The sequence below is a fragment of the Mixophyes fleayi genome, chromosome 2, assembly GCF_038048845.1.
Source record: "Mixophyes fleayi isolate aMixFle1 chromosome 2, aMixFle1.hap1, whole genome shotgun sequence".
Taxonomy (NCBI): Eukaryota; Metazoa; Chordata; class Amphibia; order Anura; family Limnodynastidae; genus Mixophyes; species Mixophyes fleayi.
The window spans coordinates 344,972,068-344,999,871 of NC_134403.1; the positions used below are offsets into that span (position 1 = coordinate 344,972,068).

A 27,804-nucleotide genomic window follows, 5' to 3' on the forward strand; every position below is an offset into this window, starting at 1 on the left:
ACACCAGTTCCTCTCCCATTGGAGCTTACAACCATAAATTCTCTACCACACACTCCCATGCGCTAGGGTCCATTTTGTCCAAAGCCAAGTAAACTACCAGTATGTTTTTGGAGTGTGGGAGAAAATCAGAGCACCCGGAGATAACCCACGTCACCATGGGGAGAACATAGAAATTCCATACAGGGCCCTGGTCTGAATCTAACTCATGACATCAGCAGTGTGACACAGCCATGCTAACCACTGTGCCACCATAGTGCCCCAAATGACAGATACAATCTCATTGGTAACTATGGGTTGCATCATTATAATATTATGCCACCATTACACCTTTCAATTGCAAAGTGAGATTCATTTTTTTACTGATAACGTTTTTTTCTCTCTCATTTTTAGAACCTTCTGTTTTCCTACCAACCTCCGCAGTCATCCAGTCGTTTCTCAGTCTCCCAAACCGGAGACCTTACCATTGTCAATGTCCAGAAGTCCGATGTCGGATACTACATCTGCCAGACTCTGAACGTGGCCGGGAGTATTACAACAAAGGCCTATTTAGAGGTCACTGATGGTAAAGTACAAACAGTTTTTAATTCTAAAGCTTTCAAGGACACATCATTCCTTTATCTTTGTAATCCTTTCACAAAAACAGGGAGTTGTTCCAAGCGTCTCCTTGTTTTACAGCTTTCTGTGTGGAGCATGCTTTTAATTAGTGCTGTTTGGGTTTCCTAATTGGCTGTCAGTGCCAGGAGTAGAGGCTCTGGCTTCCCGATGTGCGTGGTTTCAGCTCAGTATGTGACTTTTGTACAGCCGCAATGCTAATATTTTGGCTATATTATCGCTGGAATGGATTAAGCTTTTGCGATAAAATAGTTTATTGATGTTATGTGAAATATATTCGGGATGGATTGGCGCATAGTTTAAATGCCAGTCCAACCGTTGTTCATAAAAGTCACACTGTGGTTTTGGCATTGTTAAATTAAAGATGGAATCAATATAGTCCTGTATAGAGAGCCTACGGGGACTAAGCCACGGAGATGCTGGTTTAACATCTGTTTGTTAAATTTTAATGTGGCGGGAGCTGCCAGAACAGAGCTGGGCGAGATGATCTCATGCAATAACGGAATCTGCCATGTGAACCTACCACTATTAAACCAGTACCAACCTATAAAACAGCTATATTCTGTGGAGCGGATTCCTTTCTAGTTTCACATAGGCAGAGATTAATATTGCAGTATATTAGAGTTGTTTATCTTGTGGATCATGGTCATTATCTAGATCATACTTGTCTACTTCTTAGTCCCACCCTCCGGCAGATCATGGAGGGGAGGTCTAAGAGGTAAGTGCGTTGTCGTTGTGTGATGCCGCGTGTCATTCAGGATCGGGGAGCAGGACTATGATGATGCAAATTGCCTCATCAAGACCCCGCCCACTTTACAAGGGACATGGGTGGGATGCGAGAGGGAGAACTGCTCTCCTGGGAGTCCAGGAGGATGCCACGGAATTTTGGGAATCTCACAGAAATTCCAGGAATGTAAGCAAGTATGTACTAGATTGTTCCTTGTAATAATGGAATACAATCTCTTATGCACATCCATAGCCAAGTTAGTGTTCCAAATTTATTAAGCTTCCCATAAGGTACTGGTAGCTATCTGCTTGCAAATTGTAAAGATTATATTTGTGATGTGAATCTAGGTTTGTTTTTTGAAAAAGACCCCTTATGTGTAATTGGAGTAATGCTGTGCCTTATGCAGCCCACTCCTGGCCTGTCCCTGACAATAGTTAGTTTTCAATGTGGTCATACGCATGGGCATTTATATTTCCATTGGGCTCACAATACGAACCTAGAGGTCATCTAAAAACAATGGGGTAGATTTCCTAAACTGCGGGTTTGAAAAAGTGGAGATGTTGCCAATAGCAACCAATCAGATTCTAGTTATCATTTATTTAGTACATTCTACAACATGACAGCTAGAATCTGATTGGTTGCTATAGGCAACATCTCCACTTTTTCAAACCCGCAGTTTAGTAAATATACCGCATAGTCTTTGTTCATCCAACCCAAGTTTTTAAAGCATTTGAAACTAATCCAACATGTCTGACACATCTTGTGCCACACTTGTTATAGCTTAAATATTCACTAGCGCCAACCCATTGATTGCAGAAACTGGCAGTGCCCACTATTGGTGCAACCTGAGGCTCCTCTAGAGGCTTGGCATGAGCGCTTAATCCTCACGTATTATTCCCTTCCTCGCCTTCTCATTCCATCTGCTTCATAGGTTACCTCTAGGATACTTATTGCCAGATCCCTCTTGTATATTCACCTGCTCTATCCAAAATATACTGTTATTCTTGCTTTACCTATACAAACCCTAACAAAAACCATAAGCCATTAAACTCTTTACCATAAATACTGTGCTTAAAGAAATTGAGATGCTACTTTAGAAGAATTTTAATATTAAAAACAAACATGCCCAATGTGAACATCAAGAGCGTTGCATCAAGGGTATACATGAGAAGTGTGTTAATGTACATTTCTTGCATGTCATCCAAACATCTGTTTTTGCATTAGCGTAAGATGGATAAAAGCCGAGATTTGGATCGTTTTGTGATGAACTAATGTTTTTCTTTCACCCCACCGTGTCATTTTTTTTTTGTGGATAAGAACGGTGAAACTCTATATTTTGCCACTCAGCACTCCAAGCTATTAAATTATTGGAAGTGAATTGAAAATTCCTGGTTCATTTCTGAAACGGCTTTTTTTTTTTTTTTTAAAATATGTTGCTTGAAAAATGCCAGCTAGTTGTGAACATCATTCCCTTCAAACAAGAGATACGGTTTCAGTATTCTGTGTCGTGCTTATCTTGAACATTCTCCCTGAATAATGTATGATTTCTAGTTTAATTACTGGCTTAATTATCTTTAGCTTCTTTCAAAGCCTACAGCAACGACTGTTGCTTGATTGATTAGAAAATTGCTTCCAGTTGCAGACATCTATTTCCTGTTGTTTCCTTTGGCAGTGGTGGCAGACCGTCCTCCTCCAGTTATTCGACAAGGTCCTCAGAATCAAACAGTGGCTGTTGATGGCACTTTAGTCTTAAACTGTGTGGCTACAGGAATTCCAGTCCCCACAATCCACTGGAGGAAGGATGGCTCCCTTCTGACAACCCAGGACTCACGTGTAAAACAGCTGGACACCGGATCACTGCAGATCAGATACGCTAAGGTACATAAAGTTATTCTGTGACATCAATATGTTGTGAATTAAGATTGTATTATCCTACTTGTGTCTGTAAAAGACATTGGGACACATTCTCAAAAACGTGTTTAAATTTGTTTTTACATTTTGTCTTAAAAATGACTATTATTTGCAAAAGTTGTACATTTGGTAATATTAAAACCTACTGTTGCATTAATTTAAAGCGGCACGTAGAAGTTTTATTTTCTTTCAATAGCAAGAAAGTATGCATCTGATGGTCATTTTTCTTAGGTTTCCTCTTACAATTCATTATTTCCTTTTCAAAATCTGTCTGGAGGGTGCAAAGTATGTCTGCCAGTCACACACAGGCTCACAGCTCTCAGCACGTCATGTGAAAGCAGAAGGGGGAGATTGATGGGAAGGGGGTTACAGTACACAGTGCACAGCTTCACGTGCCATGTGACTGTGGTCGCCATGGTAGTCCATGACAATGAGCAGAATGATAAATCAGTAATAGCAGCCTGACAATCAAACCATGGATAATTGTAAATGCCAAATTTCTCTTGAAAGCCTGCCCCAGTTAAAAAAAAAAAAAAACACACCCTCTTTTTTTAAAAAAGGTTAAAGTGTTTTTCTTTCGTTAAAAAGTGGTGTCATATACATCATTTTTTTAACAAACTCTAATTTTGTGACCTTTAGCGGAGGATTCAATTCGGCACGAGGTGCAGTTGAACATCGCCTATTGCCAGCTATTAAAGTAGGAATCTGTGCTCATTTTTCTGTGCACAGGCGCAAGAAAAAATGAGCAGAGATTTCTGCCATAACATTGGCGTACAATGGTCGAAGTGACCTTTGTAGAATAATTGTTTTATCCCAGCGTACAGAAGGACCACCATACATCTTTTTTTTTTGTGATAAATCTAATAGGTTGTTTAAAAATGATAGAGCTCCATTCTCTGAGAATGCCATCAGCAGGATATTGCCGCAATTAATGCAATTATTTTATGCAAACCTTCTCTATGTTGTCGCTGCTGTTAAGCAATACACATAGGTTGTAAGAAGGTACTTAGACCAATAAGATCAGAAAGTATGGTCATAGCTAAATGGAATGTCTCAAATTCCACTGCGCATTGACGTGACTGTTAGTACCAAGCTGCTATGTTATAGGGTATCACTACCATCTGAGTAACCACACTGCTATGTTATAGCATGTCACCACCATCTGAGTAACCATACCGCTATGTTATAGCATGTCACTACCACCTGAGTAACCATACCACTATGTTATAGCATGTCACCACCATCTGAGTAACCATACCGCTATGTTATAGCATGTCACCACCATCTGAGTAACCATACCGCTATGTTATAGCATGTCACCACCATCTGAGTAACCATACCGCTATGTTATAGCATGTCACTACCACCTGAGTAACCATACCGCTATGTTATAGCATGTCACCACCATCTGAGTAACCATACCACTATGTTATAGCATGTCACCACCATCTGAGTAACCATACCGCTATGTTATAGCATGTCACCACCATCTGAGTAACCATACCACTATGTTATAGCATGTCACCACCATCTGAGTAACCATACCGCTATGTTATAGCATGTCACTACCACCTGAGTAACCATACCGCTATGTTATAGCATGTCACTACCACCTGAGTAACCATACCGCTATGTTATAGCATGTCACCACCATCTGAGTAACCATACCACTATGTTATAGCATGTCACCACCATCTGAGTAACCATACCGCTATGTTATAGCATGTCACCACCATCTGAGTAACCATACCGCTATGTTATAGCATGTCACCACATCTGAGTAACCATACCGCTATGTTATAGCATGTCACCACCATCTGAGTAACCATACCGCTATGTTATAGCATGTCACCACATCTGAGTAACCATACCGCTATGTTATAGCATGTCACCACCATCTGAGTAACCATACCGCTATGTTATAGCATGTCACTACCATCTGAGTAACCATACCGCTATGTTATAGCATGTCACTACCATCTGAGTAACCATACCGCTATGTTATAGCATGTTACCACCATCTGAGTAACCATACCGCTATGTTATAGCATGTCACTATCATCTGAGTAACCATACCGCTATGTTATAGCATGTCACCACCATCTGAGTAACCATACCGCTATGTTATAGCATGTCACCTTTATCTGATGAACTTCTCATGCCATATAAACATTCCTTCTTCTTTATTATTGCTTATTGCTATATAGATTATGTCATACTTGCCAACTCTATCCGGGAGACTCCCGAAATCTGGGTCAGTCTCCCGGACTCCCGGGAGAGAGAGCAATTCTCCCGATTCCCAGCCGGCTGTGGAAAGTAAATGGAGGGGGCGGGACTTATTGGCGTCATGAACGCGTCAATGTGGCCCCACCCCCTAGTTTTATTGGTCGAAAAAGGTGGTGGCAGCTTTTGGCGGCGGAGCTACACTATTTAATTCAGATCATAGATAAGTAATGCAACTTTGCGTCCAATGTAAACAAATAGTTATGTGTTATAAATGTATAGTGTTCCACCTTCTTAACACCTGCTATAAATGGTGAAATATCAATGAATATTTTACTTTTAATGCCCATTTGTCCAGTGACTGTAACTAATGACAAGCAAGGATGGTGTTACCTGAACCACCCAATCCCCATCCTAATCTACCCCAAGGAAACTCCCAAGCCCCGCCCATTTCTAGTTCCACCATTCTGGAATCTTCCGAGCATTTGTTATAAAGAGGGATCAGTGTATATGTCACCTCACAAACGTTATACTGTACATAGGCAAAGAACATACCAATACATGTACGTAGAATTATTTATACAGACTAACATTCCTATAAATAGAGCTGTTTTGAAAGACCGCTAAATGTAGAATACAAATTTCCTTATATGATGTAAATCAAATTTAGGATTTTATCAGAATTAAAGATATTTGGAGTAAAACTGTGATTGTGGGGAAAGATATTTTTCCAATACATATCAGACTTCCTGCTAATAAGCCCACTGACTAACGCTGCAGTGTGAGATGGCTGATAAGGTTGGATAAGTGTAAATACAATGTCACACAATGCAGTTAAGACATTTTGACCTGTTATATTGTGATTATTACTGTCGGTGCAAGCCCTGACGGTACCACCGCTCCCTCTCCTAAGCAGTGCCCTCTGCCTCTTAGCTTGGCAGGTGGGGGCAGCGCCCTCAGCCCCTCAGACTGGCGCTTGGTGGTGACATCACAGATGAGCGCCACAATCACAGTGACACAATGACATGGATGAGCAGCACCTGCCCGTTTTATCCATATTGTGCGAAATTGAAGATTTTCCAACACTGCTTATTGCAGCAATAGAAAATCTTCTATCGCCCAATTTAACAAGAAAAGATGGCCGGACGGCTGAGCGATAATGGCTGGCAGCGGTAAGAAGAGTCTTACCCCTCACCAGCGCGGTGCAGCGTCTCTATCTGCATGCGTTGCATTGCCTGGTTAGGAAAAAAACAACAAAAAACAAGGTAAAAAACTTTATTTAAAAAAAAAAAAAGGAAAACAATGGAAACAATGCTTTATTTCTCTCCAGTAACTTGTCTGCCGCTATTCTGAGATTGCAAAAGCGGTAGGAGGACAGTGGCGGTACTTCTACCACTGCTGTCCATGCTAAGTAGGCTTCCCCCTGGGGAACCTGCACCAGAACAGACCCAGTAAGACTGATTGCCAGCTATAGCTGGCAATAGCTGTCATCGGCAGGGAAGGCTTCTTCTTTTTGCTAGATTTAGGGCTATTCTCTAATTGATAAATAGACCTCTGTGTCACTTACACATTGAAAACCTAAGCGGCCAGTTCTGCCCGTCGCTCTTTCAAGGGAACTTGAGTTTTTAGATTTAGTGGTCTTTTAAATGTGACTGTTTACCATTAATTAACTTTTGGTTTTTTTGCAAGAATGGAATATAAACTCTTATCCTGTCTTGTACACACACCTTATATGTAGAACACCCTCTCTCCATACATACCTATAAATTCACCTGTTGTTTTTCTTTGGTTTGTTTCCCCCCCAAGTTAAAGCAGAGCTTAATTTTGTTTGTTTGTTTGTTTGTTTGTTTTATCACCGTCTCTGCGACCGTCTTACCTCCAGCAGAATGTATAATTTGCAGTGCGTTGTGAATATTACTGGAATGAAAACTAAAGCATATAACAAATGACCGCAGTTTAAATGCCTGTTCACGATTGTTATAATCCCACACTCGCTGCTGCGTATGTCCTTTGACATGAATTTACTTTCAGCAAATATTTGCATGTGTAATTGTGTAATTAGTCTGATAAACGTTGTTATTAATTCCACTATACAAATAAAATAATGTATTTTGCCACTTCTTTGAAGTCGTGAAACAAATTGGCTCCCTGGAACAGCTAATAGCTCTCTATCCGAAGCCAAAAGCATCCTCTGTTATATGGAGCGGTAATTGCTTTTCCATCCCAGTGCATTCCTGATAGCCCCCAAATACTAATTTCAGGCTTTTTTTTCAGTTAAGTGACACAGGCCGGTACACCTGCACTGCCTCTACTCCGAGCGGGGAAGCCAGTTGGATGGCATTCATTGAGATTCAAGGTAACAAATACAAATATAAAAATATTCTACTATATCTCAAATATATTCTGCATTACAGAGCAGTGTAGAATATAGTGGCATTGTGCAGCACCAAGGAGAATATGGTATTGCAGTGCAGTCCATAGCAATATAAATTATAAGTAAGGCTGGGTACTCACTACAGGGTTTTCTCCCAATTATTGGGCCAATCACCCAATAAACGATTGTTCGGCCTGATATCACATTAGTGTGTGGGGTACAACGATGAGCGATAATCGTTCCAAAGCTCATTGTATCGTTTCACTTGATTTTTAAACTGGACTAAAAATCTCGTTCAACGATGGAAGGATGTTGTTCCAATCCTGCAGTGTGTATGTGCTCACGGTCAGGATCTCCATAGAGTTTACAGAGTCACCATCTTTTCAGTCGATGGTTATGACAGATGAAGAGCACAGATCTGTAGGTAAATCTTGTAAAACACGTATAGTGTGTACACATGAATCGGCTGCTGATTGGGACTTTTTTATTATCAGTAGTTGATAAAATCGTTATAGATAACACATCGGGAGGACATTTGTGTACTACCCAGCCTTAAGCTAGGTACACACTACACAGTTTTCGTCCAATAATTGGCTCAACCAGCCGACATACGACCGCTCGTTCAAAAGTCAGGTCAGTGTGTGCAGTGACACGGTGGTCGAAAGTCTGCCCAAATGCACGATTGTCGCCTCATTTGGTTGGTCGTACCGTTTCATATTTTGGTTCCAATCTCGTTTCCGCTGTGTAGTGTGTATAAACTTCCGACTGATCCACAACAGTGAGTACGAAATTACAGTCATTGCTCACGACAACATGGCTGTAAAAAGTCGCTAAAGGGACGTCCGCTCTTCCCTTTATTGTCCTAAACAAGGCTAGTGTGTATGCAGTCCATGGACCGAGCGATCGGACCATCGATCGCATGTAAAATCGATCGGCATAAAGAGTTGGTGGAAAATTCTGTAGTGTGTACCCAGCTTAAGCATGTAAGTCTTTAGATTATTTAAGTAGAAGCTAAAAATGGTCAGAGCTTAAAGTCACAGTTGGATCTTTGCCCCAGTCTTAGCTATGTTTAATGACTTCCAAGATCATTATGATGCAGTCCACACTCTCATACAGATGGACTAGAGCGTATTGATGTGAGTGCACAGAAAGGCACATAGTATTTTTTGTAATTCATTTGCACAATCTGAGATATTCACAGCTACACAAATCAGATTTTGGTCAAAATATAGCATTGTTTTTTCACTCATTCCTTTCCCACAATGAACTGCTAACTGCACTACTGTAATTGTATTTGTATATCTTTTTGAGCCATATGGGTTCCCAAGTTACCATTGTGTTGATATATTTCACCTGTTCAACGCGTTTCTCATTTCTTTAGAATATGGTGTTCCAGTACAACCTCCGCGAGCCACCGACCCCAATCTTATTCCAAGTGCGCCTTCGAAACCTGAAGTCACGGATGTTAGCAGGAACACAGTGACCTTATCCTGGCAACCAAACTTGAATTCCGGCGCAACACCAACATCGTACATTATAGAAGCCTTTAGGTACTAGAGTGGTTGGGGCAACAGTGCATTTCGCAGAGTTTTTCAATTGTGATTGGTTACACTGAATTGTTGTTCTTTTTGTAGCCATGCATCTGGAAGTAGCTGGCAAACAGTGGCCGAAAATGTCAAGACTGAATCTTTTGCTGTTAAGGCCCTGAAACCCAACGCAATCTACCTCTTCCTAGTGAGAGCAGCTAATGCATATGGACTGAGCGACCCCAGCCAAATATCTGACCCTGTAAAAACACAAGGTATGCACAACCCTAGATAATAGCAGTCAAAGAGCCAATAAATGTAAAATACATTTAATAACCTGGAAAAATGCTCAAATGTCTTTTAACTCATAGCAACCAATCAGATTATAGCTGTCATTATTCTAACACAGTGTAGAAAATGGAAGCTAACATCTGATTGGTTGCTGAGTTACAGCACATTGTACTTATGTTCTTAAAAAAACAAAAACATTGCGTTATATGAAAAAGCTAATGCCAACAACTATAGTGGCTAGTGATATGACAATATGGAAGAGTACAAAGCACAGTGAGTTGAGACCAGGTAGATAGCTATAGTACATATAATTTCAAACATCTTAAACTCCATTCTATGGGTCTAGCGCTTTTATAACGTGGCTGCATAGAGCTGCCATTTATTAATGGAAATATCAAATCATACACAGAGCTTTGAAAAACAGTTTCCTGACTCGGTCACATGTGTCAACAGTCCGGAGTTCTTTGGGACGGTTTCGGCGTCCAAAGGTGGCCTGAGCTGTTAGAATGGGGTTTAACCAGTCACAAAATTAGCTTTTGTGTGGAGTTTGTATGTTCTCCCTGTGTTTGCGTGGGTTTCCTCCGGGTGCTCCGGTTTCCTCCCACAATCCAAAAACATATTAGTAGGTTAATTGGCTGCTATCAAAATTGACCCTAGTCTCTCTCTCTCTCTCTGTCTGTTTGAGTGTGTGTGTGTGTGTGTGTTAGGGAATTTAGACTGTAACCCTGGGACATGGACTGATGTGAGTGAGTTCTCTACAGTGCTGCGGAATCAGTGGCGCTATATAAATAAATGATGATGATGGTGCGAGTAAATCCAGTCTGTGTTTGTGCAGATTATGGATTACATCACAGTGTTATGTATATTACATGTATATTACATTATTACATGTATAAAACATTATTGTTTACACATTTGCCCTCTTGCATTTTACTGCTTCAAATTATTTTGCAATCTATTTTATTTGATGTGTTATTAATACATTTGTATTTAATTTGTTAACTTAAAACCCTATAAAATACATGTCAAGTCCAATGGATTTAATAAAAAAATAAGAGCTGCGAAACTCCGAGCAAATTGTTAGATGTAAACAAATCTGGTTTGGACTCTCAAATCCTGCAATAGATTCATTAGAGCCAGCATAAACCTTTGTATTAATGTATGAGGTGTAGGGAGAGGAGAACAGAACATTGTGAAGCTCATGTTCATGCAGATCATTCCCTATAACAGTTGTAGGCTCTGCAAGTTTAGTAAGTTCCCAGTGACCTATTCAGAAGTGACCCAGCTAGATATAAGATTCCAATCACCCACAACACATCTCTGAGCAGGTCAAACTAAGTGCATCCTGCACTCCTGCATTTCATTTATCTTACTGTAGACCACTGAGAAGTAGAAGTGTAACCCTTTCCTAGGACATGAAAAAACAGTCAGTATTTAACTTATGTGCAAAACAGAAAACTAATTTGCACTCCTTGTATTGTAACATGGCTTTGTCCAGGAGACTGAAATAAGGATCCTCTTCATTTAAGATCCTTAATGAATCAGGCCCTGCCACAAGAGTTCTGTTCTCAAAATACAATATGTCTCACATTGTATATGTTTGGTTAAACTAAATATAGGTAGAATATTTTATATTAGAACACATATACCGCATGGCTGTTTATTATTGTAGTACAAAGAATAAATAGGTTTATGCACTGAGGGCCTGATGCTGAGTTAGAGGGAGGGAAAGCAAAAAAAAAACAAATTTGCACCTTGGCAAAACCATGTTGCATTATGGAAAGGGGGGGGGGCTAAATTTAAAACGTGGGGACAGATGTATAGCTGGGATAGGGCATATCTTCAACAACAATCACTTTCAATGTAAAATTAAAGCTGTCCAATATTTGTGCTCTACATGTGAAAAGCAGACAGTATTTCCCTGCATGCAAAACAATACAATAATTTGCACCCCTGCAGTGCTACTTGGTTTTGCCAAGGTGCAAATTTGCTCCTTTTTAATCTCAGCATCAGGCGCTTAGCGTAGATATTCATAGTTACGCAGATTGTACTAGGTCATTATTCTAGATGGTCTTTATGTTCTAGATGTAATCACTCGAAGTGCACCAACATCTACGTATAATTATTTTATATATATTACTAGATGTTCTAGATGCCCTTATGTATATATACAGATATGTTTTCTGAGCTGTGTCTAATGAAGTAGGATGCCTATCGTATGCTAGGCACAAAACATTCAGCTAAAAAAATGGAATATGTCCTTCAAAAACAATGGATGTAATACTTTTATTATTCCAGATATCCCTCCTACAAGCCAGGGTGTGGATCACAAACAAGTACAGCGAGAACTTGGAGACGTAGTCCTACATCTTCATAATCCAACCATCCTGTCATCCTCTTCCATTGAAGTGCACTGGACAGTAAGTAGATGGATCTATGGAGTCAATGAGCGTGCCAACTCTGCTCCAGGATAGCAATAAACACATTAAATAAAAAAAAGTCATAAAAACACCTCTTCCTTAAGAGAAAAAGACATAGCCATAATGAAATGTTAATCGCGGGTACAAGATAAGCGTTATGACATTACAAGATCTTGACTTTCCTCATTAGCATTTAAATTGTTCTTCGTACCAAACTGCCGGGAATGTCAGTATCACAGAGTACACATTGCAGGGGCTGCTAAAGTCACATGTGTTTATTCTCCCCCCTTCAGGTGGACCAGCAGTGTCAGTATATTCAAGGTTACAAGATTCTCTACCGGCCCAGTTTAGAAAACCGCGGGGAATCGGCCTGGTCCATATTTGAAGTCCGCACCCCTGCAAAAAACAGCGCAGTTATCCCCGAACTTAAGAAAGGCGTCAACTACGAAATCAAGGCCCGTCCTTTCTTTAACGAGTTCCAAGGAGCTGACAGCGAAGTACGATTTGCAAAGACCCTGGAAGAAGGTAACCCTCTCTCTCCTTCTTTCTTATATGTCATTCGAAGTTACGCTGATTGCTCCGGCAATGTTTGTTTGTTCAGAAAAGCTGTGCAGATTTTTCAAGGTAATCATTATGCTGATTGGAGATTACAAATTTTAAAGGGAAATATGATCAGATTCCTTTAACTGTGATTTGTTTACATGTATACTATACACTATTTAACCAAAAACACAAAGATTAGCTTGATTGGAAGAGCGTATTTTAAAATAGTCAAATAATATCTGGCGACCGGCTTTGGAAAACTAGATATCTGCTCATAAACTTAATTCATTTAGTGACAAACTTCAGATATATGGGTATGATTAGGGCTTGTGAGTGAAATCACAATGTGACCGTTTTTCCCGAAACTTAATATGGACAATAGATCCATTAAGGTAAGGTCATATAAGACAAGCTACCAGATATGTTTACTTGTAGTCAACATAAGTGGTCAGTGTTATTTGAGTTAGCAGAAATATTGATTTAATTATAAAACTGAATGTGGCTGAATGTGTCAGTGTTAATAACCGGCGACTCATGCAGTAAGTGAAGAATTTTAAAGATCATTTATATTTAAAAAACAACACAACATTAATTATCAACCGGGTGCATAGATCTTTCTGATGGGTACTGGAGTGAGCCTTGATGAACTGATCCTCCCCAAAAGACTCTGATTTTGAGTTAGCAGTAAAGCAAAGAAAAAAAGTAACTTTGCACCTGGGCAAAACCATGTTCCATTAGAAGGGGGAGGTAAATTTATAATGTGGGGACAGATTTATAGTTGGGATAGGGCATGTCCTAAATCAACTTTAATTTCAGTGTAAAAATAAAGCTATCAAATATTTATGTGCTACATGAAAAAACAGCCAGTATTTCCCTGTGTGGGAAAAAAAAAAAAGTTAATTTGTATCCCCTTTATTGTCATCATCATCATCAGCTATTTATATAGCGCCACTAATTCCGCAGCGCTGTACAGAGGACTCACTCACATCAGTCCCTGCCTCATTGGAGCTTACAGTCTAAATTCCCTAATATACACATACACACAAAGAGAGACTAGGGTCAAGTTTTGATAGTAACCAATTAAGTATGTTTTTGGAGTGTGGGAGGAAACCGGAGCACCCGGAGGAAACCCACACAAACACGGGGAGAACATACAAACTCCACAGAGATAAGGCCATGGTCAGGAATTGAACTCATGACCCCAGTGCTGTGAGACAGAAGTGATAACCACTGAGCCACCGTGATGCCCGTACCCATTGTAATATGGTTTGTCCAGGTGCAAAGTTGCTCTTTTTCTTTGCTCTGCTCCTAACTCAAAATCGGGCCCTTAATGTGTAACGCTTGTTATCTGCAGCGGAATGTTGGGGAATGCAGATGTTGCAGTGAATGGACATTAGAACCTATTGATGCTGTGTGTACTTAATATTAATAAAAATCTACATTGTTAAATAGTGGATTTGTCATTTCAGTCATAGCTCTCTAGTTACACCATTGGTTCAATGTATTAATGACTCATACTAAATGTAAAAATGTTATGTTCCATTTATGTCTTGGACATAACCAGCAGTGTATTGTCTAGTAGAGCAGAGTGGACCTAGATCTGTATTCATCACCGCATGTATCTTCACATCCGCTCCTTGTTGAATTCGCGATTTCTGTGCTTTTTAAAACAAACACATGTTGCGCTCAGCAGGGGCGCACGCAGGATTTTTAAGGGGGGGTTTCCCCCCCCCACCCCAAAAAATAAATAAAAATCTGCGAGAGAGCTGCTGCGCATGTGCCCGCGCCGTTTCGGCAGCACTGTACTATACAGCAGCCGCGGCGCTGTCAAAGAAGCGTCTGCGGCGGTGCTGTATACAATACAGCACCGGCGCGGACGCTTCATTGACAGCACCGCGGCTGCTGTATAGTACGGTGCCGCTATGTAGGGGCACTTCTTTAGCGGAGCTGCTCAGTATGCGCGCATTAATCAATCAGGCTGTATGTCTCTCTCTCTCTTTCTTTCCCCCTCTTACTCTCCCTCTCTCACCCTCACCTTCTCTCTCTCTATCTCTCACCCTCCTCTCTCTCTGCACAGACAGTACTTTTGGGTCTCTGATCAGTGTTGAGGATATGTAATAATCAGAACTGATGCGTTATCAATGCCTGCGTGTTAGCACACACAGAATTATCGTATAACTAATTACATATTCAGTCATTAACGTATCTTGTTACATTGTTTTTCAACCTACGCAGCCCCCAGTGCTCCCCCCCAGAGCGTGACAATCACAAAGAATGATGGCAATGGAACTGCCATTGTAGTCGCTTGGCAGCCACCCCCTGAAGAAAACCAAAATGGTTTGGTCCAAGAATACAAGGTAAAAGAGTAAGATGGGATTTCCTGTAGGTGTAGGGCTCCCGTGTGTACTGTTTTTCCCAGGACACGTCTCTTGTACTCCACCCAAATTAACAAGACAATGTGATATAGCTTCCTAAAACTTATTGAACTTATTAGAAATAATAAAATAAGTATGGGATGGATTTTGTGGTCTCAGCAATCTTCAGGTTACATGAGTGTCCCAGTTTTTCATTTCTAAAATTATGTTTCATTTTCAGCTACTTTATTCATGTAGATTGCTAACACATGTCTTAGCCAATTAAAATGTACATATGAAAGACCTTGCTAGAAAATGTCAGCAAGCTCTCACCACCATTGACGTCAGTAGTTTGTTATTTTATCCATAAGTTGGAAAGAACAAGACAAAATGACATTTTGGGGCCTTAAGATCATTTTTTTGTTAGTAAACACCTTGCCTGACATGTCATGTTTAATTTAGCCAAAGCCTGTGTTTTCCTAACACAACAAATGATCCTTCATCTACAATATTTCATGGACCTATTTTACGTTCCTCTACTTCTCCTATAAGACTATTAATATACATTGCTTAATTATATGAGGACACATACTACAGAATAAACATGACAATTTATGTGAACACATTAGAATGCAGTGTGTTTCATACCATTTGTAATGGCTTGATCATATTGGCTTGATATGGAATAAAAAATAGGGCTAAATAAAATGTAAGCGACCCAAACATTTGTCAACTTTTTTCAGAATGTAAATTGGAAACAAATGCAATGAATGGAAGTCATTGTGCATGGACGTTTGTCTCCATCTAGTGGTGAGAGGGGAAAATGACCACCTTTGAATGATAAATAAAGTGATAGCACATTCCTGTACTGTAACATCTACTGTTGTCAGATATTTAGTCTCAAACATAAATGTGATCATTTAGATTTCTGCAGTATTTATTCTATAAAGTTTATCTGTCATTGTGTATTTACATTTTATATCTTAACGAAGATCAGTTGCAGGGGCTTTTTTTAAATGACCATTTAAGTTGCTGACTGTGTCCTTCCTCTCAGTTACATAAAGATGTAAATGCAAGGAATTCACAGCAGCTCGGATACAGGCAGAAAGATTCATAAAGGAATATAACCTAAACAAGACAAATAGGAAACATAGGAAGTTTTATATGTACAATATACTAGAATAATATTTTATATATGGTACAGGCATAGTGTAGAGTTCTGGTATTCTGTACAATGCATAGCACATGGCAGGGGCATAACTAGAGCGTTTCTAGGGTGAGACAATGTCCCCTCGTCTCCACCTTGCCAGACCGGCCTACTGTCTCCGCTCTTCGGTGAGATGCTCTGCAGTTTCTACGCCAGCGTGCTCTTCCCCCCTGAGCGGAATCTAACTGCAGCCCCGGAATGCCGGATTGTGTGCATGACATTCCAGGCTGTATAAGCCTTATGGTGTCGGCCGTCACACAAGAGGGAGCTCCCCCTAACAGCGGACACTGTTTTCCTATGAGTGCAGCATTCAAAGGAGATGGCGAGATGACCAAGGCTCGGAGTAGCCCCCTCACCTAAAAATGGGACTTGATTTAAAAATGAACTGCACTAAGGCTTATATGAGATGCAGAGTAACTACTCTCAGAGTAACTACTCTCTGCTGCCCGTCTGGTGGGAATGCCTAATGCTTGGGAAGAATGGATCCAGGAGACGGGGTTAAAACAGTTGAGATAAATTTTGCTGTAACGGCCACATTGACTATGGGCTAGATTTACAAAACGGCGTGTTTGAAAAAGTGGAGATGTTGCCTATAGCAACCAATCAGATTCTAGCTGTCATTTATTTAGTACATTCTACAAAATGACAGCTAGAATCTGATTGGTTGCTATAGGCAACATCTCCACTTTTTCAAACCTGCAGTTTAGTAAATATACCCCTAGTTCTATTTTGTGCTGTCCAGGCATTCTATACATACCTCTCAACATCAGCGGGACAGGAGGTGTGACCTTGGTAAGTGGGGAGACATGGTCACGTCTTGGGGGGGAGAGGGTGTGTCTACTCCCCCAGTGGGTTGCCTAGTGCTGTACAGTGCTAGGCTGCCCATTACATACCTCCCTTCCCCCAACATTCCCACCCAATCATGTCCCCGGGTGAGACAGTGGAACAGAGCAATAAAATTGTATCTAGATTGGCTGGACCTTGTATAGTATGCCTGTAACACAGTGGTCAAAGTGGTGATTTAGAAGTGGAATGGACTGGGAATGGAATGGAATAGTTTTAGAATGAAGGCAGTAGGAGAAGTGGCGGTATGGTATGGTATGGTGTGGTGTTCCACCGTATACACCCCCACTTCCACCACTGCTGTAACATGCTGTAAGCAGGACAAGTAGTGAGAAACTATTAAAGTGTATATACTATGCACTAAGGATGCAGCTATCCTTATAGTATATACTATGCACTAAGGATGCAGCTATCCTTATAGTGTATACTATGCACTAAGGATGCAGCTATCCTTAAAGTATATACTATGCACTAAGGATGCAGCTATCCTTATAGTATATACTATGCACTAAGGATGCAGCTATCCTTATAGTATATACTATGCACTAAGGATGCAGCTATCCTTATAGTATATACTATGCACTAAGGATGCAGCTATCCTTATAGTATATTCTATGCACTAAGGATGCAGCTATCCTTATAGTATATTCTATGCACTAAGGATGCAGCTATCCTGTCAGCTGGACCAATCCAACCTGTTCATTTAATAAGAATCAGCAACATTACCCAGCTTACATGTTCTCCATCTAGGTTGCTAGCTCTCAAGAGCACGCCCATCTCTTATTTTGGCACTCTCTCGCTCATCCTGATATTGTACATCTCTATGGAATATGTTGGCGATATACAAATGTCACTTATAATTCTGGGTACTTTACATTTGCAGAATAAAAAGACATGAAAAAAATAAACACATTAAAGATCAACAGAATGCAGAAAAGAGAGCTAAACATTTGTGTATTATGAATAAAGGTGCATTAATGAAATGTATGAGTAAACAGTTACGTCTCGAGTCTGTTTTTGAAGATTGTGTTTGCTTCCTAGGTTTGGTGTCTTGGTAATGAAAGCCGGTATCATATTAACAAGAGTGTCGATGGTTCAACTCTGTCGGTAGTCATTCCCTACCTAGTTCCTGGCATCAAGTACAGCGTGGAAGTGGCAGCCACCACCGGGGCCGGGGCGGGGGTGAAAAGTGAGCCTCAGTTTATCCAGTTGGGTGAGTTTTACAACAATACTACATGTAATGACATCTCTGTGCTATGTTCTGTATAGTAGTAAAAGGAATGATTGTATGTATGCAAGGTGTTTCTCTGCTTATTTTCTCCAGTGTTATGTATTAATAATAATCTAATTTAAACAGAAACGTGTGGTTCATTTACTTGCAAAAATAACAGTCATCGCTTTTCATTTTTCACGTTGTGCATTTCCTTATTCTTTGCTTGTAAACATAAAGGGCCTGAGTCATTGAGGAGAGCAAAGCATAAAAAGGGGTAACTTTGCACCTGGGCAAAACCATGTTGCATTGGAGGGGACGTAAATTGAAAATGTTGGGACAGATTTATAGTTGGGATAGGGCAGGTCCTAGATCAACTTTAAATTTCAGTGTAAAAATAAAGCTATCAAGGATTTGTGTGCTACATGAAAAAATAGTCAGTATTTATCTTATGTGCAAAATAGTAAACTAATTTGCACCCCTTGCATTGTAACATGGTTTGCCCAGGAGCAAATTTACTCCTTGTTTTGCCTTGCTCTTCTTAATAACTCCAGGCCAAATGGCCTGAGACATTAAGGAGAGTAAAGCATACAAAAGCAGTAACTTTGTACCTTGGCAAAACCATGTTGCATTGGAGGGGGAGGTAAATTTAAAATGTGGGGACAGATTTATAGTTTGGGTAGGGCCTGTCCTAGATCAATTTTAAATTTCAGTGTGCCACATAAAAAACAGCCAGTATTTAACTTGTGTGCAAAGTCATAAACTAATTTGCACCCCTTGCATTGTAACATGGTTTGTCCAGGAGAAAACTGACTTCTTTTTTTTGCTTTGCTTTCCTTAATGACCCAAAATCTTCCCGTCGTACATATCTTTTATTGTTTGAGAGTTTGGATTTTCTTTATCTTTTACTATTGTTATATTTTATTACAAATCAGTCTGTGATGTCAGATTATCAGTATTGTCCTTTATATAGTGTCAAAGTACTGGCAGCACTTGATGACTTGACAGCTGATCAGAGGATCTGGCTAGTGGCAATGTTGACCACTGTGCTACATTAAACAGAAAAATAATGAAAATAAAAGTTATAATGCGTACTCCTCTTTTAGCTTTGTAGACTATGCTGCCACTCGAGATATGTACGTGACGTTATAGATGCTTTGATACAACAAATTTGTAACAACACTGAACTAATAGTTGTATGTTTGTGAGTGCGGCTCAACAGAAACGTGTTCTGTGTCACGTAGATGTATTGCATTTGCTTCTGTTGCTGTTGTTTTTAAGTGTTTTGTTGCCAAATGTGACATTTTTAATAGTTGTTAAACAGTTGTAATTGTTATTGCCATATAATTCCCTGTGAGGCACTTTCGTGCCTCTACAAAGTGCCTCATGCCTCATTGATAGTTTCTCGGGAATAAATAAACTGATTATTAGTTCTGCAGCCAAGGGGCTGCCCCTACTGTGTGCAGATGACAGGACCACTGTAAGACATACACCCACTGGGAGATGCAGAAGCCTTTGTATAATAGTTATGTCAATCACCTCCTCCATATTCATACAACAAGCTTGATTTCAGCCCCGACCTATACCTACCTTCTCAGTATTGGCTTATTTTATTCATATAACTGGTTCTTATAGACTAACACATCACAGACTACACTGGTCACATCTAAGAGGAGGGTCTGTTGTGCAAGTGATTGAAGTAAATATGTGCAATCTCTAATAAATACATTAATAACAATGGAGGCTGAACTGATCCCTGAAGTTCCTGACTGGTCAGCAGCTCTTCCTCTGAGCTTACACCATTGACTACAGCTCTGTGTCTCTTGTCCGTTAGTTAAACCTTTATTCAATCTCTCAGTCAATACCAAGGATATTTAGTTTGAGGATTTATATATTGTGGGACCATATCAAATGCCCTGTTGAAATCTAGATAAGCTCCATCCACTGACCCACCCTTATCTGTCACTATAGTTAAGTCATACTTGCCAACTCTCCCAGAATGTCCGGGAGACTACCGAAATTCGGGTCGGTAAATATCCCGCATATGGCAACATGCTCCACAAAATGACGCAATTTGCGGTGAATCGCGTCATTTTGGCCCCGCCCCTCGTGACAAAAACGTCTGTGAATTCGAGAAATCTGTAGTGTGTACCCAGCTTTACTGAGTCAAATCTAAAATCCTCTCTCGACAGCAAATCCAGTCTGCTCTGGAACCTGTATCTTGTTTGACTCTAAACAATTGCATTGATGGATCATAGTTATCTTATTCTTCACTATTCACTTTTTTGTGCTAAATATGATATAATCAGAACTAACTCTGAGCAATTGTACACAATGGGCCGGAGTCATTAAGGAAAGTAAGGCAAAAAAAGGATTAAATGTTCTCCGGCACAAACCATGTTACAATGCAAGGGGTGCAAATTAGTTTATTATTTCGCACATAAGTTAAATACTGGCTGTTTTTCATGTAGCACACAAATACTTTATTTTTACACTGAAATTTAAAGTTGATCTAGGACATGTCCGACCCCAACTTTAAATCTGTCCTCACGTTTTAAATTTACCTCCCCCTCCAATGCAACATGGTTTTGCCCAAGTGCAAAGTTACTCTTTTTTTATGCTTTGCTCTCTCCTTAATGACTCAGGTCCAAATACTTTATAGCTTTACTTTTACACTGAAATTTAAAGTTGATCTAGAACATGCCCTACTCCAACTATAAATCTTTCCCCACATTTTAAATTTACCTCCCCTCTCATGCAACATGGTTTTGCCCAGGTGCAAAGTTACTCCTTTTTTATGCTTTGCTCTGCTTAATGAATCAGACCCATAGCATTTAAAACCCTACCACTTTGCTATTCTCCTATCACCTGTAATTATAGCTTGTCAGCTGTGATTGGTTAAAAGTTTGGCTAATGGCGCTGCAAATAGTACTCCTAGTTCTTTTTAAACACTTATATCTTTGTATTTGGACCTATGTAGTTATTTACTTTTAAATTTGAGTGTTCAAGTAACACCTAAATAATATATTTATGACAATACAGTAGGTTATATCGTTTTCCTGTAGTGTGGGTGACTGCTTTGATTTTTCAACTTTAAATACAGAGCACAAACAGTCAGTCTGAAATGTCCTTTCGTTAGTCAGTAGCTATTCACACTTTTTTAATTGAGTGGTTAATTTATTTTGTTAACATTATGAGATTATGTTTAATATGGGCCCATTAATTTTTATTCTTATACTGTACATGCATAAACATTTGGGGGTTTTCTAATATCATTGGTTTTGAACTAATCTCAATTGTCTGAAACCAGTAATCACTTTTTAGATGATTTCCAAGTTTGATTTACTAGAAATCAGTCTTTCATAGATTCACCTGTTCTCTACCTATCACTTGTTAAAGTCATTTTTTTTATGTAATCCCAATCTTGTTAAAGAAATTTTATATTACAAAGTATTATCTGAAATAAACTTTGGTAGTGATTAATTCTGACACCTACCACTAGAGGGCTGCGTTACCTCATAAACAATACTGGTGTCTGTGTTCATATTAATGTTATCTACTCTTAGGCTGAAACCATATACAATAAATATGTAAGTGCTATTGATATTGTTGGTTAGGTGGATAATATTAATATTTTCTAGGTAATGATAGATGATTTAGTCATGGATAATATCGGTGAACTGAATTGCAAGACGATATCTTAAAATAAGTGGGACAGTATTGCTTTTGCTGGATTGTAGGTGTGATTGTGAACTATTCTTACACATATTTACTATTGTTTTGTTGCAATATTAAGATATCATTTTGTGCACCATCACCTTCCCAGTGCCAGTTTTTCCAGTGCACCTGGTAAAGGAATTCTGCTTTTGTTTTTACTGAAATGTCTTTGAAGCCTGTGGAACTAAGGTGCCAATTCTGTTGTCTTAATATTAGTATTGTGTTCCACCTTTTTCATATGTCATCACCGCTTCACCTGTGCTTGGGCAAAGACAGAGATATAGAGCGGGGATATAAATCCATTAGTCACGGACGGTACATTTTATACGTATAAGCCCAGCTGGTTCATCAGTGGAACCGTAGTTGGCTGAACTCATAAAACCTGAACCAAACCAACTAAACCTCTCCCAAATAGCTGTGAAATCCGTAAACCTAAGGGACACAAAGGGTGTACTAGGCAGCCAAGAACAGACCTGTTTAATGAACTTCACTGCCCCCTGATCACTAACATAAAACTTTCAGTCAACAAATGGCTGCAGCGGGTGATTACCTACAAGTGTAACTCTTCAGATGAGATATTTCATGGTTCACAATGCAGAAGGCTCTATGCAGAGAAGCTGGAAGGCTGCTACATTACCTGGATAAGATCAGGTTATCTGAATGACAATACAGTAAATCACTGAGCTGAGACAGTGTAACAGCAAATTTGATACGGTTTTAAAGGTTGCAGTAAGAAGAACTAATAATCTCAAGGCGGCTCCTTTAGTGTATCGGTGTAGAGAGTGTACTCAGCACGAGCAAGCAGGATATGGGTCTCATTTAGAGCATACTGACCAACTTTTTGCTCTTTCGGTGAAGTGTCAGGATGGAAGGGGGTGGGGCGAATCACATGCTTTTGGCCCCGCCCCTAGTGCAACGATGTAGAGGAGGACAAAGTGACGTGAATTGCGCCATGGAGACTCCCATCCTGCTCTCTTCACAAGGAAGTGGACAGGATGCAGGAGAAACCAGAAGTCTCCCGGAGTGGACAAGTATAATTTAGAGTTGTACCTAAAGATGCTCCTTTTCTGAGCAAAGATTCTCCTGCTCCTGTATTTTGAGTTGCACGTATTTTAAATATGTGCAGCCTAAACAGAGCACATAGAGAAAGGATGCTGTAATCATGATCAGCAACTCATAATCTTAGTTTATGGACTTGGAAAGAAAAGCCTCCGAACAGGCGTATCTGAAGTTAAATGTAACCCAAAATAGGATCCATCATAAAGGGGTGTGGTTAGCTTGTGTCTATGGCAGTGGTTCCCAAACTGTGTGCCTAGGCTCCCTGGGGTGCCTCGGTGATCTCACAGGGGTGCCTCGGCCAGGGCCAGTAGTAAACAAGGCGGGGGGACTCATTGGTAATTATTTTGACTTAGGGGTGCCTTAAAAAATTATGGAGACCATAAGGGTGCCTTGAACTGAAAAAGTTTGGGATCCACTGGTCTATGGTATTGCCATACCATGCTTGCACATGCATGCCCCTGACCACCCTCTCAAAGCACAAGAAGCCATCACTGCTACTGTAAACACCGGCATAAGTTTTACACCTGCATGTTATAACACTATTTACGCAAAATTCTAAGTTACTACTCGCAAATGCTCTTATGACGCCCTATATCTGTATAATACAGGCCCTTCTAAGGAGTCCCAGACTATTAGCTTTTTTTATTGAGTGTCATGCCAGGCCAATAAGTGGGCTGATACCTATGCAGCAGTAGCCACACAAGACTCCTTATACCAAAAGATACATAATTTTAAGATGAACTTACCATAATAACGGTAATAGTGCACATTATTATATGTTCTTTAGAACAAGATGGGGAATTGAATCTGCCCCCTAGGCTATCACAAGACATAATGTCTGCCAATGAAAACCCTGCTTAGCCAGATATGTAGAACCTGCAAAAAAGTTTTGTCAACAGAATACATCAATGGGATTAAAACCATTTACACTTCTTTATTGCTTCCACTTTAGATTTCAGAGCTGTAATACTCTGTGACTTTATACATTCTCTGTCTCCACTACCACTTGTAAAACCAAAGTCTATCACATAACGGTATATTTGTCCCCAAATATAATTATACTAATTTACTGCTGTTGCTTACGTTCAATGCAAAGTTAGACCACTCTTGCCAAGTGTTAAGTGGTCATAGGGAGCTGTAATAAACTCTCTCAGATTTACAAGCACTTAGTTTTATTGTGCAAGATACATAGAACAAGGATTACTGGGCCTAGTCAGTCAATCACAGCTTATTTAAAAAGGAAGGTTTATTCATTTGCCATTAAATGTATTTTTTAAAGCTGAAAAAGACATGTTTTATCAGTCAGTACACAGACGTAAGATGTACTTCACAAACACTAGAACAGAGATTCTATGCTAATTTGTGTTGTCTATTGTAATACTCTTTGCACAGACATTGACTATACTGATCAGAATTTTTTTCCCCTCCCTCAAAATACTTGGACGCTTCAATATCCCTTGCCTTATATGCCTCATGTATGTATATATATATATATATATATATATATATATATATTTCAATGTTATTAATTTCCCTTTATGTCCATAAGAGGGCGTAGTCACGCTACATAGGGAGTGGTCACATCACACTGAGGGCATGTTATAGGCTCCTCCTAGCGCCCATCTTTGCCCCAATAAACACCTCATTAATGAGCCCTTTCAAATGGCTATGACCTGGGACATATCTCTAAACTGTTTCCAAATATGGACAGAAATGATTTTCTGTCAGACAGCGGGCAGTGTCCCACCTAAATCGGACAGTTATGAGGTATGCAACGTTGTGCCAACAATGGAGTAACTGGGTTTGCAGGTTTTTGTCTTTTATTGTGTTTTTACTCTTCTACAAATATTTATGCAGGTTTGTGTATGGAATAAGAGGGTACAATTTCAGTTCCCGTGTTCCCACTGGGCAATATTATAGATGCAGTATTACCTCTCAAATCTAACCGATTTCCCTTGTGAAGTGAATGGGGACGGGGCCTTATGACGCGATTCACATCAAATTGCACCATCCTAGCCCCGTTCCCTCTGTATTACCCAGCAAATTGCAGCATTGGAGTAGTGGGGGAGGGGCCTAATGACGTGTTCCGCACGCCCCTCCCCCACTGGGCAAGTATGTGCTATATGCTTTATTTAGTTCATTAGCTGGTAATGATGCTACAACATCAGTGTGATTTAATTAATAGATTCATTTTTATTTAAATGTTAGACATTTAGTTGTAACATTGCTATAACATTATATATAACATTATATATATAAAATTACAACACATTTATATTGATTAGATGCTAAACTTTTTCCTTATAATCAGGTATACAAATTGCAAACGCATCACTTATAGTGTCACTATATTCTCTATAGTGACACTATATTCTCTATAGTGACACTATATAGTATACACTATATACTGTATACTATATAGTGTCACTATATTCTCCTCTGTGATAGTCGAGCAGTGATTGTGATTGGTCATTATGAGAAGGGGTGTGACTAGCTGATAGGGTGACAGGAATGAAGGAATGAAGACCATGAATCGATGTCTTAAGAGAAGTAGAAATAGAATTGTCTTTTGTTTCATAGATTCCTTTGGAAATCCGGTGTCTCCAGGTGACCAAGTGAGCCTCGCCCAGCAGATCTCTGACGTGGTAAAGCAGCCGGCCTTTATTGCGGGTATAGGTGCCGCTTGTTGGATCATCCTGATGGTGTTCAGCATCTGGTTGTACCGTCACCGCAAGAAACGCAGTGGTCTCAACAGCACCTACGCTGGAATCAGGAAAGGTATTTAAAGAATTACTACATCATTTTTATTAAAGTCAATGAAACTGATGTAAAGGCAGCAAATAAGAAATCGTACACATGTTTTATTTATGAAAATAGTGCAATTATCCATCTCAGCCAATCAGATCCCCCCTCTCATCGAGGCTGAGGTGAGCAGGAGAATATAATAATCTCATTAAAGGGGTGGTTGTAGATTGTAGCTTGGATGTGATCAGAGGTTACACGTCTGCACGGTTCTCCTCTTCAGATCTTTCCATCTCAGTACGCTGAGGAGCACATCTGGTTCACGGAGGTGTCTCCCACGAGTGATGAGCCCCTCGCTGTACGCAGAACTGACCATCTAGGTGGTCCTGATTGATGGGACCTGATTTAAGCCTCCTTATTGCAGAAAAGTCTATTTTATTGAATGAGGTTGTCCTGAAGTATAATAGGTTGGGCAATGATGTGACACTACAACTTTTACAAAGGACACCCATGGAAACTTTTCCACCTGTCTGCACATTGTGGGATGTAGTATTATTATTTTTTATCTATATAGCTCCACCAAATTACACAACAATGGTCAAAACAGAATATTTGTCATTTACATGACCATTGGAGCTTACACTCCAAATTTCCTAACACACAGACACACTAGTGTCCATGTTCGTCAGCAGCCAGTTAACCTACCTGTATGTTTTTGGAGTGTGGGATTAAACCGGAGCTCCCGGCGGAAACCCACACAGACTCTTGGTTGGGAGTCGAACTCATGACCTAAGCGCTATTGCAATGCTAACCATGGTGCCACATTGCTAGCCATGTAGAGCTGTCTCTCTGAAGTATTGCGTAGGCACAATAACTTCCATTGTGTGCAGTGTTTAGTGCGCTTTAATCCTTTGAGTCCAGTATTTCCCTCTAATTTTCATTGTTGAAACCGGTGTTCTGTTACCGGGCTGCTAAAGTCTATAAAATATCTCACTATATTATACAGAATCCGTACACAGGTTTTGCTATGATAGAAAAGAAAAGCTTCAGGAACTAAGCAGCACTGTAAGGACTTGCTATGTCATTCCATTCCTTCTGATGCCTTTTCATCTATTATTCAGTTCTTCAGAACCTAACAATGTTTATGTCGTTAGGTCAAAGACAAATATTTAATGGCTGGAACATTTCACGTCTTCCTTCCTACCCCCAACGCGGTGCGTCCTTGTGATTGTACAATGATGTTCGCCACTCTCCACTCTAGTTTGAATAGCTGTGCACTTAAATGCACCTATGTTTATGGCTCCTTTTTACTGTGGCATTGTCGTATTTTTCTTTTTTCTTTTCCCAATCTTGCTAAATTGCATTGACGGTGTGAAAAGAGCCGGCTACGAAGAGCGGGAATGCAATTTCCCTGCTAGAAATGAAGGCCAGAGTGTGGATTTGGAAAACAAAACAAATGTTTTGCTATTGCTTTGGGGGACGGCTTAGAAAATAAGGCTCAATGGGATGAATAGACGATGCTTTGATAATAAGGTGAAATATCGATTTTGAGGCATAATGATTAGAGGAAGCAAAACGCTGAAAGTACATAATATGTTCATCTACAAAAAATAACAGGCACAATATAATACACAGCTGTAAAGACACAACAAATGGGGCTCTTGGTTTTTTTTTAACATCGAAAAACATGACAGCCCTAAACTATGATCTACATATGTTTCAATTCAATTGAAAGAATTCATTTTAGCCAACCTAGTAAAAGAAAAGTAGAATAGTACAGAAATGAAGTTAAACATATTATTGAATGTTGTTGCTTTATACAGTAATTCCCACCTACATTGTCTATGTCTGTTGTTTTGTTTTGTTGTTCTTGCAAATCTATAAAAAAGTGCAACATAGAAATATTACATAACTAAACAAACAATACTACAGCTCTTTAATACTTAGTTATGCACCACAAATCAAATGCAAATGAGCAAATGTCACTGGGAATGACTGCCGGGAATTGTGTACATGACTGTGTATAAAGAGGATAAAATGTTATG

General features: G+C 39.7%; 1 protein-coding gene across 6 annotated transcripts in view; it reads left to right on the forward strand.

The window, feature by feature from the left end:
* The window catches only part of ROBO1 (roundabout guidance receptor 1), an 859,323-nt gene that overhangs the window by 782,018 nt on the left and 49,501 nt on the right, over nt 1–27,804 (forward strand). For all 6 annotated transcript variants that reach the window (XM_075197076.1, XM_075197073.1, XM_075197074.1 and 3 more), the window contains 10 exons: nt 391–562; nt 3,012–3,217; nt 7,748–7,829; nt 9,229–9,397; nt 9,482–9,648; nt 11,963–12,084; nt 12,378–12,609; nt 14,863–14,984; nt 18,073–18,244; nt 25,598–25,795. In XM_075197076.1, coding sequence (XP_075053177.1) covers nt 391–562; nt 3,012–3,217; nt 7,748–7,829; nt 9,229–9,397; nt 9,482–9,648; nt 11,963–12,084; nt 12,378–12,609; nt 14,863–14,984; nt 18,073–18,244; nt 25,598–25,795 — 1,642 coding nt within the window. The remainder of the gene's footprint in view (nt 1–390; nt 563–3,011; nt 3,218–7,747; nt 7,830–9,228; nt 9,398–9,481; nt 9,649–11,962; nt 12,085–12,377; nt 12,610–14,862; nt 14,985–18,072; nt 18,245–25,597; nt 25,796–27,804) is intronic.